This window comes from Notamacropus eugenii, chromosome 5, assembly GCF_028372415.1.
Source record: "Notamacropus eugenii isolate mMacEug1 chromosome 5, mMacEug1.pri_v2, whole genome shotgun sequence".
NCBI classification, from domain to species: domain Eukaryota; kingdom Metazoa; phylum Chordata; class Mammalia; order Diprotodontia; family Macropodidae; genus Notamacropus; species Notamacropus eugenii.
Genome location: NC_092876.1, coordinates 231,521,806 through 231,537,649, shown reverse-complemented (window position 1 = coordinate 231,537,649; position 15,844 = coordinate 231,521,806). Strand labels below are relative to the sequence as shown.

The 15,844-nt window shown below is 36.0% G+C and overlaps 1 protein-coding gene across 10 annotated transcripts in view; it reads right to left on the bottom strand.

Annotated features, from left to right (window-relative positions):
- UBR3 (ubiquitin protein ligase E3 component n-recognin 3) overlaps window positions 1-15,844 on the bottom strand; it is a 314,350-nt gene that overhangs the window by 51,060 nt on the left and 247,446 nt on the right. For all 10 annotated transcript variants that reach the window (XM_072612278.1, XM_072612269.1, XM_072612275.1 and 7 more), the window contains one exon: window positions 280-404. In XM_072612278.1, the coding sequence (XP_072468379.1) occupies window positions 280-404 (125 nt within the window). The remainder of the gene's footprint in view (window positions 1-279; window positions 405-15,844) is intronic.

The following is a 15,844-nucleotide window of genomic DNA, read 5'->3' as shown; positions in this document are numbered from 1 at the left end:
TTCATATCTTTATCTACTAAAATCCTAACCATCCTTCAAGAATCAGATGCCACCTCCTCCATAAAGCTTTCAACAAGCAGAAGCAATCTTTATCTTCTCCATATTGCTAAATTATTTTGTTTATATCTCTTCTAATAATATGGTTTGTAATGTGTCTTGTAGTACTTATTTTTGTATGCGTCTCATCCATTTCTGTATTCTCACATTGCCTTTGACATAAATAAAATACTTAATAAAGGTTTACTAAATTAAATTGAATATGATAAATAAATAACTAACCTTTTTGAGTGTCCCCAAGTCCTTCCAGGCTAACCTGTCTTCCTCACTGCATTTAACTGAAAGTGCTGCAAGAGCCTGTGTATACAGTAATGTAAAAAGTACCTTCACGATGCATTTAAAGTGTTCTGTAAAGGAAAGAAGATGTAATTATTTCATCAAGATTATTAAATCAGATCTAAGGATATTACATACGACCATATATACATTCACAATTTGCATCCTGTGGTTTTCATTTGACATTCAAATGATTTTCAAATTACTAAAAGATAAAAATTCTGATGCTAAAATCATCATCACATAGAATTCGAATGGCTAGATTATGTATATATGTAACAAAAGACCCTGGAGTAGAAGTCAGAAAACCAGGGTTCTAGGCCTCACTCATGTTGCTCAATTCCATTTTCTAATCTCTAAAAGCAGATTGCACTAAATGGATACACAGGCTTCCTTATAGCACTGAAATTCTACAATTTTAAAAATGTTATATACTTTCTTAACACTACTCTGCCAATGTGATTTAATTTGCCCTCACCTATTTCTCAAAGTCATTTAAGAAAGTTTACAGATTAGAAAATTTGAAAGTACTAAATTTTAGTTTAAATATTCTTTAATAAGTAGAAAAAAAATGTCACGTCCCTGGTAGATAGAGCAATCAAAAAAATTTATGTAATGTTAATTCAATCCCATCCAAAGTACAAGAAATGGAAACAATAACATTGATTTCTAAGCAGACCCCATTACAATGAACCTTCTCTAGCATAAATATCAAAATAGCCATCCCACTTTACTCCATTATTATAATGTATTTTTAACTGTTAAATTTAAGTGTTCATGAAGGACATATATGTCTTTAAAATAATATTAGTTGTTCAAGAGACTTTAGGAAGAACATGATTCAATCCTTTCTTTGCACAAAATAGGAAAGTGAAACTTAAAAATCATGTATAATGAGTTAGTCCCAGCAGGACTAGGATATAGGTTTCCTGTCTCCAAGTATGAAGGTGTTTTCATTATACCATGCTACCTTCAAATATTTTTATTTTTAACCTTCAAGGAATTAAAATTATGATGAAAGATAATAACAGGAAGAAAAAGTATTCCAAAAATATTTAAGTACTTTTAATTCAACTAAGGCAGTCCTCTAAACATTAAACCTGATGGACAGATGTTATTCATCCACTCATATAATCCAGCAAGTAATTTATAATTATGCTGTCACAGGGAAAAGCACAGAATAATATAATCCAAATACACATTAGTGCTAAAGAAATTAATTTTTACTAAAATACAGTTTGACTGCAAAGGTAATAATATTCAAAGGAAAGGACAGTAAATCATTAAAGGTCAAAGTTTACAGTGCTGTAACTTCCAATACAATTTAAACATATGTACATACCCAGGTGGTCTAAATTTAGAAATACTCAAGTTCATTACCTATCCACACAAACAATTAATAATAACTCACACAATATGGTTCTCAAGTTTGCAAAGTACTTTGCATGTTATTTCATTTGATTCTTACAACACTGTGAGGTCAGCACTACAGATATTATTAATTTCATTTTACAAATGAGGAAATTAAGGCTCAGTGGTTAAATGGCTTGCCTATAGACCACACAGCTAGTATCGGAAGCAAAATATGTGCCCAGGCCTCCCTGATTCCCAAAGCCAATGCTCTTTCTACTATACTACACTGATTCTCAAACAATCACAACCTAACTTTGTCAGTGCAGAAAGCCCTCCCATCTCTTCCCTGAAAGACACCATCTGCAAAGTCTCTATTGCCTACCTTTGCTGCTATAGCCAATCTCCTTTTCCAACTAGTGGCTAGTTTCCATCCCTGCTCTCACACATCTTTATAGAGCTGCTTTTCCTATAGCACCTTCCTACCCCAAAGGAGCCTCTACTTTCCAAATACCTGGGGCCCCAAAGGAACTTCTAACACATCTTTATAGTGCCAAAGTTGAGGGAATATTAAACTGGGGAAAACATACTTGCAGTCTTATTATTTGTATCTTTGAATGCATTGTGCCATAGAAACAATGTTATAAATAGTGGTCAGGTTCCACAGTACCACAGTACAGCAGAATACTCCACATTATGGCTTAAAATTAGTAAACAGGGTACAATATTTGTAAATTTGCCCTATTTTTATCTTCTATTACTAAACCAATGGGATTTATCTGAAAAAATAACCATTTATAGCTAACAGATTTCAATAACAGTTCTCAGCATATTTATAACTTAAGCTATATGAGCATGCTTTCCACCTCTTAATTGGGATACATAACAACATATTTTTAGATACAATGAATGTGTGGATAGGTCTCATTGGACTATAGTTATCTGTTACAAAAGTTTTTATTTGGAGACAGGGAGAAAGGCAGGAAGGCAGGAAGGAAGGAAGGCAGGAAGGAAAGAAGGAAGGAAGGAAAGAGGGAGAGAGGGAGGAAAGGAGAAAGGAAGGGAATTAACAAAACATTTAATAAATACACAGAATAGAACAGAAGGAAATTCAGAAGAAGACACAAAAAGGCTGAGAAGTGTTAAAACCACCATGTTAAATTTAAGATACTTATTTTAAAAAATCAACCTATGCATCAGAGTTAATATTTCATAAAAAATCCTCTTTTTCTATTCTTATTTGTATATGGAAATATTCATGTTTATTGATATCTTTCGATTCATAATAAAGAAATAAATTTGAAAAAAATTATAGGTCATGTAAACATAAAATTTCAGAATCAGAAGTTCTCTTAGGTCTGCACAAAAATCTCCTCTGCAATACACATGACAAATCATTAACTAGTCTTTGTTTAAATACCTTTATCAAAGGGGACAAACTACCTGCATTCCACTTTTTGGGAAAGCTCTAAATGCTAGTAATATATGCCTTACAAAAAGCTTAAGTTTTTGTCTTTGTAGCTTCTAACTATTTGTCCAAGTGCTGTCCTCTGGAGTCATGTAAAATAACCCAAATATCTCTTCCACATTATAATCCTCTTGGTCTCTTCAACCGATTTGTAAATGGTATTTATCAGAGGTCTTTTACCATGGTAGTTTCTTTTCTCTGGTATTCTCAATCTTATCAAAGTCTTTCCTAAAATGCATGGTGAAGAGTAGTACTATAGATGTGGTATAACCAAGGCAGAGCATCTACAGAATGACTATCATCTTCCTCATTATGCACATTATGATTCTCTTCATGCAGTCAAAAATGGAATTATGTACTTTGTGGGCCATATAACACTGCTGATACACACTAATGTTTCCAGTCAACTAAAATACCTACATATTTATTTAGATCAACTTCTTTCTAGCCATATGTCCTCCATATACTTAGAAAATTGATATTTAGATCACAAGTGCAAGACAATCAAGCAAAGATCCCCTAGGGCACTCCACTAGACACCTTTTCCCAAGACAGTCTCAAAAATATTAACGGTTATTCTTTGGATACAGTCAGCAAACTTGTTTATATTTCACCTGCCCAAATCTTTTCCTTTTTCCACAGGATAACATAAACGACTTTAAGTGCTTGACTAAAATCTAAGTAGATTCTAATAAGAGCAATACCCTGATCTACCAATCTAACAACCATGCTAAAAAAAAGAAATCACATAAGTCTGTCATGACCTAATCTTGAAAAAACCACAGAGGATCTTTCTGAGTGCAGCTTCCTTTTCTAGCTGTTTACTGTTGTTCAGTCATTTCAGTCATGTCCTGATACTTCACAAACCCACTTGGGGTTTTCATGGCAAAGATATGAGTGATTTGTCATTTCCTTCTCCACTTCATTTTGAAGAAGAGGAACTGAGGATGCAAAGAGGTTAAATGACTTAATCTGGGTCACAGGGCTAGTAAATTAGGCCAGATTTGAACTCATGAAGATGAGTCTTCTTGATTCCAAGCACTTTATCCACTGGGTCATCTAGCTGCTTGTTGTTTACTCATTACAGTTTTAATAATACCTTCTAGAATTTATTTTTGAAAAACCAAAGTCAAGTTTACTGGTTTTTAATGTAATTGATCAATTTTGTTTTGACACATCAAACTCACTGACCAAAATACTCATAATTGAAACCACATGATGTACAATCTCCCAAGACAATTATGTAATACAGTATGAAAAATTATTGTGATGGCTAATGAATGCCAACCTTACACATTAGAATTTTATCATCCATTAAAGGAAAGGATAAATGTATGCACTTGTTTCCATCTTTCATATGTCATTTTCAGATATAACTTGGCTAATAAGTGCCCTATGTTTTCACATCAGTTTTTTGGGGGGTGAAGGGGATTAATGTTCCCTTTTCTTCCTGATCAGAATTCTCTGTTTTCAAAATATGGTTCTTGAGAGATTCACCTGCCCCTCATCTCATTTCTCCTGTAGAATTTTTGTTCATGGAATACTACCCATCTATCTTCTGAAACTTTAAAAATCTGTTCTCCACAAATCTAGGGCACATATCACAGACTATGCCTCCCTTTCATTGTCTTCTCTGTCATAAATCACCAAATTCAATAACCACTTCCATAATTTTGACCATAGTAACTGGTTCTTCCTTGCTGGTAAAAATCAGGTCCAAGAATACAAGTTGTCCTGGTTACCTCTGAAGGATGTATTTATCACTGTCACAACTTAAGAAATTATTAGCTGCTATGCTTTTGTATGTAGCTGGTAGTTTATGGACTTAATTGAACCCCATTCATAAGAATGGCTAAATAAATGGTGGTATATGACTGTTACAGAATATTACTGTCCTATAAGAAATGACAAATGGGACATTTTCAGTGAAACTTGAGGAGATTTGTATAAAATAATATAGAGCAAAGTGAGCGGAATAAGGAGCATATTTATACATCTTTGTAAAAAATAAACAACCTTGAAAGATCTAAGAATTCTGATCAACAAAATGACTAACCATGATTCCAGAGGACCAATGACAAAGCCTGCTACTCATCTCTTGACAGGTAATAGACTCTGGCATGTAAAATGAGGTATATGTTTTTTAGACATGGTCAATGCATGAGCTTGTTTTGCTTTCTTTCTGTATATTTGTTATTAGGGAGGTGTGAAGAAGAAAAAAAATATTTTTGTAAATTGAAAAAAAAATTAATTAAAAAATTTAAACTACTGAAACTCTGGACAAATAATCATTTGGAATGCAAAAAAAAAAAAAATAGAACTTCTAACCCAAATTTTAAAATATAATCCTTCGAATCAGTTAAGCATTTACTAAGCACCCACTAAGCACTGAAAATACAAAGAAAAGCAAAAGATAATTCCTGCTTTCAAGGGGCTCACAAGTCTAATGAGGGACACAACATGCAAAACAACTATGCACAAACAAATTATAGACAGACAGAGAGGTATATAAATAGATAGATATGATAAAGAGGTAAGGTACTAGCATTAAGGAGTATCAGGAAAGGCTTCTCAGAGAAAATGGGATTTTAGCTGGGACTAAAAGCCAGTAGGTTTTATATCTGAGCCTAGATGTGATAAAGAGCCACTGTAGGTTTTTTTTTTTTTTTAATAGGGAGTAACATAGTTAGATCTCTACTTTAGGAATATCACTTTGACAGCGGAGTGGAGGATGGATTGCAGTGGGGAAAGGCTTGAAGCCAAGAGATCAACTAGCAGATACTGTAATAGTCGAGATTTGAGGTGAGGAGGGACTGTATCAGAGAGGGAATAATGGTAGAGGACAGAAGGAGGCATATCTGAGAGATGTTATGAAAGTAAAATACACAGGCATTGGTAACAAAGTAGATATGGGATATGGGAGGGTGAAGAATCGAAGCTGACACCCAGAATGTGAGCCTGGAGGACTGGAAGGATGGTAGTGTCCTGGACTGTAACAATGAAATTTGGAAGTGAAGACTGTTTAGGGCACAAGATAAAGAGTGTGGTTTTAGAAATGCTGAGTTTAAGCTATCAGTAGGACAACCAATCTGAAATGTCTAAAAGTAGCTGGAAAAGTGAATCTGGAGGTTAGGAGTAAGGTTGGGGCTGGATAAGTAGATCAGTGAAACCTCAGGATAGAGACTGTAACTGAAACCAGAGGAACTGATGATATCCTACAGTGAAATAGTACAGAGAGGGAGAAGAGAAAAGGGTCCAGAACAGAGCCCCTTTAGCTGGTGTTAATTCTGAAATTCCCTTTTCTAACCACAATCTATTGTCATTTCTCCAAACTCTGCCTTGAAACCCCAAACCTTGTTCTTAACCATGACTTCTAATTCCTCCACCCCTCAGTTTTTTCACTCTTCTCCCCTGAGAACTACACTCACCTTGACCCCTTTGTGAATCAGTTAAATTCTACACTATCCCGTTTTCATTTGCTGATCTTGCCCTACTAAGCCTCAAACTTAAATCACTCCCACTTTTCTGCTGTTATTATATACTTGCTGCTGAATAAAACTGGAGTAAATCATGAAACCTGTGTTAAATAGAGCCACTATAAGTATATGTTATGTAATCTCAACTGGATCCTCACTATAGCAGGGCAATCTGTTAATTCCCTAATTAACTTACTTTTCCACTCACTACAGTGACTTTTCAAAAACCTTTTTATCCCTCTTCAAATCTCCCTATGGCTCCTCCTCCTCCCACCCTCTCAGCTGAGAACCATGCCTCACATTTCACTAAAAAAAAAATTGAGGCCATTCACCAGTAGCTCCCCCTTGCTCCCCTCCTCCTCACCTCACATCACTTCCTTCTTTCTTTCTTTTTTCCCTTCCCTTTCCTTACACATGCAAAAAGTTCTTCCCACATAGATATGATGCTTTTCTGTAACTTAAAATCTTAGAGAGTTGACTGTAGCACTGTGGTTAAGTGATCTGCCCACACTATTACGTATAAAAGGCAGAACCAGGTCTTTTTAACTTCCAAAGCTGAACCATTATTCACTATGCTACACTGTCTTTTGTCGTTTTTCAATCATTTCAGTCACTTCTGATTCATCATGACTTCATTTGGGGTTTTCTTGACAAAGATAATGAACTGTCTGCCATTTCCTTCTCCAGTTAATTTTACAGATGAGGAAACTAAAACAAACAGGGTTAAGTGCCTCATCCTGGGTCATCTCCAGTCATCCTGATGAATATTTGTGCACTGGATTCAGTGCACAGCCCTCCCTCACTCAAAACAAAGTCAAGTGTAAGTCATGTCATATTTCTCTGATAGCATGGTCTTCTCTGGCAACAAAGGACAAACACACACACACATTTTTCTACTTAAGTTCCCTCAATAACATAATGAGAATTAATTAAAATATATTCATTCCCTCACAAAACATCTAAAGGACAATATAAAAATTATCTAAGTAAAATTTAGTCATGATTTTTTAATAATAAAATCCTTCTTTAAAATAATGTTCTAAGGATAGAGTTCTAAAGAGAATTTTATTTGATTCACAATTTTCAGCATGAAAAAATACTGATTAGGTACATGAAACCTCCAACTGCATAAGGCATCTTCCTTGATCTGGGTTTATATAGTTCCAGCTGACAGCCATGAGCTATGGTGCAGGGAATAAAGAGAGTCAAGAATTCCAGCTCTGTCACCTACTACCTGTATGACCTTGAGCAAGTGCCTTAACTTTCTTGACCTCAATTCTTTCATCTGTAAAATAAGACAGTTGGACTAGATGTACTCTACAATCCTATTATCTCCACCCACCTCTGCAGAACAAATCTGGTATGTGTCTGACTTGAAAAGCTACTACTGTTCATATTCATTTCAAATCATCTGTATGAATGTCAATGTCAAGTGAATCTACCTATGTCCCTTCATAACTACCAACGCACTAGCAGGCCCACATAAAGAAGGCAAGGTTATACTACCAAATGTCTTCCTTTTAGGGATACCAGAATTGATCATAGCTATGTTCTATTTTTTGTCCTACAATTGCTCACAGAGTTCTTTCCAACTTAGTTGAAACAAAGCCCTAAATTTCACAGGAAATTTAAATAATTATTTAATTAAATTATTAAATTTAATTATTATATATTAATACCATTATTATTATTATTTAATTATAAAATAAATTAATTTAATTTAAAATAATTTAAAAACTGTGTTTTTGCTATAGGAGTACAATGGTTTTGTACTGCATATGAATTTGCTGGATTTGAATAAAATATCAAATTCATAATACTTTTTTAAATTATTCAATATCAAATTAAATACTGCATGCTAAGAAGAAATAACTACAATGAAAGAACCTATCTATTCTATCTTAAATAGATATGAAAAAAATTGTAGCTAGAAGGGTCTTAGTTGGAATGTTCCTCAATATCATCTACAAATATTCTTGGTATATAACTTTTTCTCAGAGTGAAATTTAAAAGTTTGTTTAGCAAAAAGGATGATGCAATTAAGAGCTACAACAACAGATGAAAAGAGATGACAACTATTGTAAAGCATATGCAATATTTTGGTTTCTCAGTTTGACAAAGAACCAGATTCTATTTTCAGTCAAAATTCAGAGAATGGGAAAAAAAAATTATCTTTTCCTAGATTACTACTAAACATTTTCTAAAGTTTACCAAAACATATTAAGTCTATCAATTATTTTGTACAAAAAGAAATATCCTTTTTTAGAACATATGGAAAATATAGTCACATTCAACAAACCTTTATTTAGCACCTTTTGGATGCTGGACAGTGATGATACAAAGAAAGATGAAAACAATATCTGTCTTAATGAGCTCACAGTTTAATGTGTATGTGTATGGGTGTGGGGTTGGGGGGGTGGGAAGATTTACAAGAGGTAAAACCTATGTACAAACTACAACTAGAAATATTCAACAGAGTAAAGGTACTAGAAGGAGAACATTCCAGGCATGGCAAAGTATCAGTAAATGCCTGAGGTCAAGAGATGAAGAATCTTGTTCAAGAAGGCCAATGTCACTCGATTGCAGAGTAAGGGAGGTGGAGGGAAAAGGTTTGAGTCAAGATGTAAGAATGTAGGAAAAATAGGAAAGGGGCAAGTGAAGAAAGGTTTTGAATCCCAAAGAGACTGTCTGGGGTAAGTATCTGGGAGACCAATCAACAGGCTATTGCAATAGCCCAGGTGTGAGATGATGAGAGCCTACACAATAGTGATGGCAGTGTAAGTCAGAAGAGGGAAAATATGAGATGTTACAAAAATGAAATCAGCAGGCCTTGGCAACAGATTGAATATGGAGGGTGAGAAAGAGGATGACACCTACGTTGTGAGACAGGGCAACTGTAATAAAGAAGTTCGGAAGATGAGTTTAAGATGTCCGTTCAAATGATGCAATATTTAAAGAAAAATATTTTTTGTGAGGTACACAATCATCTAGGTTATCTAGCAGGGGGAGGGAACAGAATGCTACAATTAAGGATTTTTTCTGTTGGCCAAGATTAAGTCATTCATGAAGTAAAAATGACTGCAACTAAGATATACCTACATGAGGTGAGGACCCTTCTGAAATTTTCAGGTGTGAATAATTATTTAATTTCTCAAAATACATTAACAATTTAATTATTAAATGTGAAACTTTTTGCACAACAAACAGAGCCCTCTTTCAATGCATATAAGAAACCATTCTGCCACTTAAAATCATAAACGGTGGCCTGGAGCAGTGAGCAGTTATATAACATGTAACCATGGATGTCTATAACAGGTCTTCAACTGAGATCTTATTTACTCTGTAGTGGCTCTCTATCCCCTACAACCTAAATCTTTTCCAAGTGAAATCCTAAGTAAAATATTATTCTAGTTTATTAATGCTTTTATATTACATAGGTTATCTTCCTTCTATGACACTGCAAAAACATCCCTAAATTAAAAATATTCTCCTTTCACCCATAAAGAAAAGATCACTTCAATTTTTCTCATTAAAAAGATTAAGATGAAAGTTATGCAAAGACAAATAAAGCCAATGCAACCAAAACTGAAAGGTAAGCAGAAAGCTAGGAAACAATTTTTACAGCCAGGATCTCTGATAAAGGAATCATTTCTAAAATATATAGAGAACTGATAAGAATATGTCATTCCCCAATTGATAAATGGTCAAAGGATATGAAGTCAGTTTTCAGATGAAGAAATTAAAGTTATATATAGCCATATGAAAAAATGCTTTAAATCACTACATTAAAACAACTCTGAGATACCACCTCATATTTATCAGATTGGCTACCATGACAAAACAGAAAAATGATAAATGTTGGAGAAGATGTGGGAAAACTGGAACACTAATGCATTGCTGGTAGAGTTGTGAGCTGATCCAAACATACTGGAGAACAATCTGGAACTATGCCCAAAAGGCGATAAAACTATGCATAGCCTTTGACCTAGCAGTACCACTTCTAGGTCTATATCCCAAAGAGATTATAAACATGGGAATAGGACCCACATGTACAAAAATATTAACAGCAGGTCTTTTAATAGTGACCAAGAACTGGAAATTGAGGGGATGCCCATCAGCTGGGAAATGGCTGAATAAGTTATGGTATATGAATGTAATGGAATACTATTGTTCCATAAGAAATGATGAGCAGGTGGACTTCAGAAAAACCTGAAATGGCTTACATGAACTGATACTGAGTGAAGTGAGCAGAAGCAGAAGAACATTGTACACAGTAACAGCAACACTGTGCTGTTAATAAACTTAGCTCTTCTCAGCAATACAAGGATCTAATATAATTTCAAAAGACTATGATGGAAAATGCTATCCACATCCAGAGAAAGAACTATAGAGCCTGAATGCGGAATAAAGCATGCTATTTTCTCTTTTTTGTTGTCGTTGTCTGTTCTTTCTTGTGATTTTTCCCTTTGGTTCTGATTCTTCTTTACAATATGACTAAGGTGGAAATGTATTTAATGTGATTATATGTGTATAGCCTATATCAGATTTCATGCCATCCCATCTTAAGGAGGAAGGAGGAGGAGGGAGGGGAAGAAAATTTAGAACTCAAAATCTTACAGAAGTGAATGTGGCAAACTAAAAATGAATAAATAAATTTTTTAAAGATTTAAAAAAATAAAAAGTTATGCAAAGGACATGATTCTGTGACCCCAATTAAAAAGGGAATTCTTGATACATATTTTCCCTGTATTTTTAATATGAACTAACTTAAAAGATGAGGAAGAAATGCTTTATTATGGATCCAAAATAAAAATGTCCTTTCTACCTCAATTATAGGTCATCATTATTTCAAACTACACATTAACCTCACATTGCTCTGACATCATCTCCTACTATCTCTTCCTTCATTCTACATGAAGCGGTAGCCCCTTCTCCTTGCCAAGGCAAACTTCTCTATGTTCACCCTTCATCCTATTTCCATCCTTTCTTTCTCAGCATATTGGCCCCTCTAGCCTACTCACTCTCCCTCTCTAAATTTAATCTGTCCCTATGTACTAGCTCCTTCTAAAATGCCTACCATTAAAAAAAACCCCTCAGTTTACCTATGTCTGCTAACTATTATCCTATATTGTTGAGGGCCAGGGTGGAGTGTGGTTGACAAGATCAGGATAGACCTTCTGGGAAACTGTTCTTTGAGCCAGTGCTCATTATCATCCTGAATGGTCTCCATGCCCCACAGATGTTGCTGTCTCCATGAGACAAACTAGAGAATTACAGAAAACAAGGGATATGTAAAATAGATGCCCTCTAGGCTCACAGTCTTTAAGATAAGACTGATTAAATCACTAGGGCAGGAGACAAGCAGAATACCATGTAGGCTTGCGGTTTCTGTCTATAAATACCCGGACCCTCAGATCAATAAACGGAGTTGGTCTTTCTTCTTCACCACATCACCGAGCCATGTAGGGACGCAGGCCCTCCACTACACTATATTTCTCTTTTCTTTATCAGCTAAACTCCTTGAGAAAACCACCTACATTAGATGTTTCTACTTCCTCTCTTCACATGTATCTAAATTCTCTTTAGTCTGGCTTCTAACTTCATTATTCAACTAAAATGTCCCTCTCCAAAATCATCAGTGATTTCTTAACTGCAAAATTAACTAGCATTTTCTCAGTCCTCATCCTTCTTGACCTCTCTACAGCATTTGACACTGTTAATCACCCTCACTCTTCTCTTCCAGAATAGGTTCCTTCCTCTCTAGGTTTTTGTGATACTTCTCTCTGCTGGCTCTCCTTTTACTGTCTGATCACTCACTTTCAGTTTCCTTTACTGATCATCCTCCAGGTCAACCCAAGTGGTATATCCCAAGTCTCTATCCTGGACTCCTTTCTCTTTTAACTCTATTTCATCTCTATATCAATACATTATATAATATAGCCCTATCCTCTCTCCAGTCCTGCATCACCAACCACTTTTTGGACATCATAAATTGGATGTCTTATAGGCACCTCAAACTCAACATATCTGAAAGAGAATTCATTATCTCTCCACTCAAACTTATCCCCTCTTTCCAACTTCCCTACTACTTTTGAAGTGTCCATGATGCTCCAGATTACTCACCCTCACAAACTTCAATGTTATCCTCAACTCTAGTCCTTCTGCAGGATGCCAAAGGGCCAATTTGTTGTAAAGACCTTATCATATCTACCTTTACAACAACTCCTGAATATATCTCCCATTTCCTCCATTCACACACTTCCACTCTGGTGCAAGCCTTCATCACTTTTCACCTGGGCTATTGAAGTAGCCTTCTGATTGGTCTCCCTGCCTTCAAGCCTTTACCCATTCCATTTCTAACTACAGTCAGAAGCTAAAATCATTATCCTAAAGAGTAGGTCATGTGTAAGTGACCATGTAACCCTTACTCAGTAAATTCCAATCTCTTCTTATTAACTCCAGAATCAAATATAAAATCCTCTCTTTGGCTGGCATGTAAAGCACTTCACAACCTGGCCCCTTTCTACCTTTCTAGTCTTCTTACATCTTACAATCCATATAACCAACAATTTAGGTATATTGATCTATTCACAATTGTTCCTCCCACATAAAACTCCTCTGACTCTGTCTTTTTAATTTTCATGAATGCCTGGAATGTTCTCCTTCCTTGCCTGTGTCCCTACTGGCTTCCTTCAAGGTTTAGATCAAATCCCACATTTTGCAGGAAACCTTTTTCTGATCCTCCTTGAACCCCTGCACACACTGCTAGTGTCTTCCCTTTGAGATTATACTGTATCTTATACATACCTGGTTATTAGGGTATTGATTCTCCATTAGAAAAGAAGCTCATTAAAGGCAGGCCTTTCTTTGTTCCCTAGCACTTAACAGACTGCCTGATACCTCTATTCCTCTGAGCTTCATGCTATTTATATCTACTACCCAATCAAAATCCAGGTAGCTGTTGACTATAGGCCCCCCCAGGTCACTTCCTTTCTCTCCTCAAAGATTTTGATATCCAGCTGATAATGCTTCTCTCCTCTTCAACTTCTGCCCCCATACTAGGGGACTTCAACATACATATTGATTCCCCCTCAGATATCTTAACCACTCAATTCCTCAAACTACTTACCTCCAGCTACTCCACCCTTCCTCAGCTACACACAAGGATGGTCATACCCTTGATCGTTCCATCACCCATAAATGTGCCACCTTCACATTCAAGAATTCTGAAATCCCCTTATCTGACCATACCGTATACACCCTATTCTTCATCCTCACTGTGACTTCCAATCCCTTGACCCCTCAATTCTCCCATAAGCCATCTTGCCTGAACTTTCCTCTTCTCCCCATCTTGACTCCTAGGAGAATCAATTCAATTCTACCTTGCCCTCTTCTCTTGAATCCCTTAGGCCTCATATCAATCACCAATCATACCCAGTCAAGACTTAGCCTTGGATCACTCCCACCATTTGCTGCCTTTGCTCCTGTACATGTGTATGTATGAATGAAGGTAGTATCACTCAATGATACTGACTGAATCCACTACAATTGTATACTCCATAATTTCAACTGGGTCCTCCGTGCTACTAGGCAATCCTAGTATATCTCCCTTATCAACTAACTATCCCACTTTCTATAGCAGCCCTTCCAAAACTTTTCTTCCCTCTGCAAGACTCCCATGGATCCCCCTCCTCCACCTTCTCAGCTGAGAACCTGGCCTCATATGTTACAGATTAAACAGAGGTCATTCACCAAGAACTTCCTTTTCTACCCTCTTCTTCATCTCCTACCATTCAGATACCTTCTGCCACTTTCTCCTGCTTCCTCTGTTTCACATGATGAAGGGGCCTTACACCAGGCCAAGGAGTACCTCTTTACTTGTTCAAATGATCCCACTCCAGCCATCTCCTCCAACAGATCGCTCCCTCTGTCATCCCCACTTTCACTTATTTTTAACCTTTCCCTGCCTGCTGGCTCATTTCCTATTGTAGACAAACATGCCCATGTCTCCCTGATCTTGAAATAATCCTCACTTGTTCATTCCATCCCTGCTTATTATCATCCTATTCGGCACTAAACTCCTTGAAAAGGCCATCTACAATAGGAGACCATATGGGGTCTCATAACTGAATGTGGAGGTTGCAAAAATTTGGCAACAGTAAAAGGTTTCTGAATGTGCAACAACCAAAAATTAATTCAAAATCAAATGCATGATAAATCTGAGGTGTTTCTGGCAATGCTTGCTCCGTGCTGCATTGTATAACTTCATTGCAACCTTGGTCCTGAACACACTTTGTGTGCACTTTGTACTGCACATGCCATCATGCCACACAACACCAACAAACACTGCCAGAAACACCTCGGCTCAGATTCAAGACTATTGTATGTTATAAATTGCTATGATTTTACTGTACATAAAAAAGTCATTAAATGAATTTTGGCTTGGGATTAGGATGGAATTCCCAAAAATTTCTGAAATGGCCCTAAATATACTTCTGCCTTTTTGTACTATGTATCTATGTGAAGTCGCACTCTCATCATTGACAATTATAAAATCAAAATGTTGATCAACTCTGAAATATGTTGAAGATTCTCTATGTTCTGGAGTATTAAATACTCTACTAAGATTTAATTCTTTATGTAAAATAAACAAGGACATCCATTTCATTAGTATGCAAATGTGCTTTCATCTTTGATAAATGGTAAAATTATACGTATACCAAAGAACTTTTTAAAATAAATTTCTTTATGATTTGTTATCAGTAAATGTTTGATTTGTATACCTACTTTATACACCTATATGCCTGGGGTTGCATAAAAATTTCTCAAGTGAAAAGGGGTCCAGAGTGGAAAAGAAGTCCTGTTCCAGATCACACACTCTAACAGTAGGTGATCATCAGGGTTCTGTCCAAAGTCCTCTTCTCCTCTCCCTCTATATTCCTTCAGTTGGAGATCTCATCAGTTAATTACCATCTCTATGCTGACAATTCTGAAATCTACCTATCGTCAAGGCCTATCGATCTCATCTTTGCAAAATCTTTTGAATATGCCCCCTTCTGTCCTCTAAAATAGAGACTACTCTAACTCAAGCCCTCATTACCTCACAACTGGACTACTAAGGCAGGGACTCCTAAGACAGGGTCAAGTCTCTCTCCCCTCTCCAAATCATCCTCCATTCAACCACTAAATTGATTTTCCTAAAACACAGGTCCAATCA